We start from the raw sequence: 1,980 nt of genomic DNA, 5'->3' as shown, positions 1-1,980 counted from the left end.
CATAATTACATGTCAAACAAGGACACTTTAAAACAATATTACCGTTATTTTATATCCCAGAATGCGATACCAACTGCTCTGGTTGCAAAGGACCTGGTGCCAATAACTGCCTCACCTGTGCTGATGGCTATAAGGATGAAGAAGGTACCTGCACAGGTATCCCTTTTCAACAGGGAATAGCTTGAATGGCAGTGACTGGAGTTGTAGGTCTTTCGTGTGCTTGTGGATATATGAGCAACTGGAGGCAGTGAATACACCAGGAAGACCAAGAGTGTGTTAAGACTGAAGGAATTTTTATGTGATTGTGTACTACTGGTTTTAGATCACATTCATAGTAAATGAAAATACACTGTATTTACACAGCTCATCCAGAAATAAAAATTCAGTAACACTGTAGAATAGGGAACACTATTCACTAGTAACTAGTTGCTTTTTAGCAGCTGATTACTAGCATACTGGCTGTTTATTAGTATTTGTAAACAGGGGAGTTCCCCTACTTATAAAGCACACATCATTCTGCCTTTATCTGCAGGACCATATTCTAGATCCCTTAACCCTACCTACCTTAACATAACTACCACAAACGAATACCTTATTTACTATCAGAGGCGGACAGTAGTGAAGTATTTTTACTCTGCTTTAAGTGTCTGTAAGTTATAAGTGTTTTTATTTAGAAAACTTTTACTTCAGAACAATCCAAAGCATAATATTGTACTTTTTTTTTTTTTTTTTTTTTTTTTTTTTTTTTTTTTTTTACTGTGCTACGTTTCAAATTAAATATAATTTAATACGTAATTACATTAGAAATCTAGTACTAGTACCAGATGCCTGAACCACCTTGACTAGCTCCTTTCAACTTGGAGAAGCAGCAGCTCTACTCCGAGTCTCTCCCGGATGTCCAAGCTTTACACCCTTTCTCTCCGGGTCATCCCAGACACCCTATGGAGAAAACTAATTTCAGCTGCTGGTACCAATAATCTTGTTCTTTCTGTCATTACCCAGAGCTCATGATCATATGTGAGGTTTAGAATGTTGATTGACTGGTAAATTAAGAGCTTCACCTTCAGGCTTAGCTCTCTCTTCACCATAAGCTTGAATTACTGCTGCCATTGCATCAATCCTCCTGTCAATGTCATGCTCCAATCTACCTTCACTCATTAACAAGACCCCAGTATACTTGAACTCCTTTACTTGGGGAAGCAACTCGCTCCCTACCCGAAGTGGCCAATCCACCCTTTTCCTGTGCAGAACCATGGCCTTGGATTTAGAGGTGCTCATTTCCACTAGTTCACACTCAACAGCAAACTGCCCAAGTAAATGCTGAAGGCTCAATGAAGCCATCAGGATGACATCATCCACAAAAATCCACATTGTTGTTCCTCCAGCTGAGGTTTAACAATCAGCCAGAATCTCTTTTTTCAGCACTCTGACATAGGCTTTCCCTGGCAGACTGAGAAGTGGGATCCCTCTATAATTGGAGCTAGAGGTCAACCAATAGTGGATTTTTACCAATAGGTATAATTAAGTTGGACCACACTGGCCGATAACAGATTAATCAACTGATAATTAATTTCCAAGACAATGGCATCGAGTCGGGGATTGGTCAATATTCCCACCCCCGTTTCCTCACCCTGAGTGACACCAGAGAAGGAGAGAGTCCAACCCCTTTCCAGGAATTTGGTTCCAGAGCTGTACATAGAAGTTTGTTAGGCCAATTATATCTAGCTGGTAGCCTAACCTCCCACACTAACATCAGCTCCTTTCCCAGGTCACATTCCATGTACCAAAAGCTAGTTTTTGCAGCCAAAAGCTAGTCCTCCCTGCCCGCTCCAATCTAACCAATGAGATGGACCCATGTTGTTTTTCGTAACTGCCCACCAGGTGCTCACCTGCGAGCTCCTCTCCCAGGCTGGGGCAGGGTCTCATTGTTCTTTTTAATCAAATCTGAAAGTGAATGTGTTCCATAATCTGAATTGTTAC

General features: G+C 41.1%; 1 protein-coding gene across 3 annotated transcripts in view; it reads left to right on the top strand.

Moving 5' to 3' along the window:
• Positions 1–1,980, top strand: part of creld2 (cysteine-rich with EGF-like domains 2) — a 15,177-nt gene that overhangs the window by 7,617 nt on the left and 5,580 nt on the right. The window contains exon 8 of one of the 3 annotated variants that reach the window (XM_016293032.1): positions 61–144. The exons of 1 other annotated variant lie outside the window; for it this stretch is intronic. In XM_016293032.1, coding sequence (XP_016148518.1) covers positions 61–144 — 84 coding nt within the window. Of the gene's footprint in view, positions 1–60; positions 157–1,980 lie in introns of all 3 variants that reach the window. One more of the 3 variants, XM_016293031.1, reaches the window with a different exon arrangement.

Source organism: Sinocyclocheilus grahami, unplaced genomic scaffold (genome assembly GCF_001515645.1).
Source record: "Sinocyclocheilus grahami isolate Dianchi unplaced genomic scaffold, SAMN03320097.WGS_v1.1 scaffold296.1, whole genome shotgun sequence".
Lineage (NCBI taxonomy): Eukaryota > Metazoa > Chordata > Actinopteri > Cypriniformes > Cyprinidae > Sinocyclocheilus > Sinocyclocheilus grahami.
This window is presented reverse-complemented; position numbering and strand designations above follow the sequence as displayed.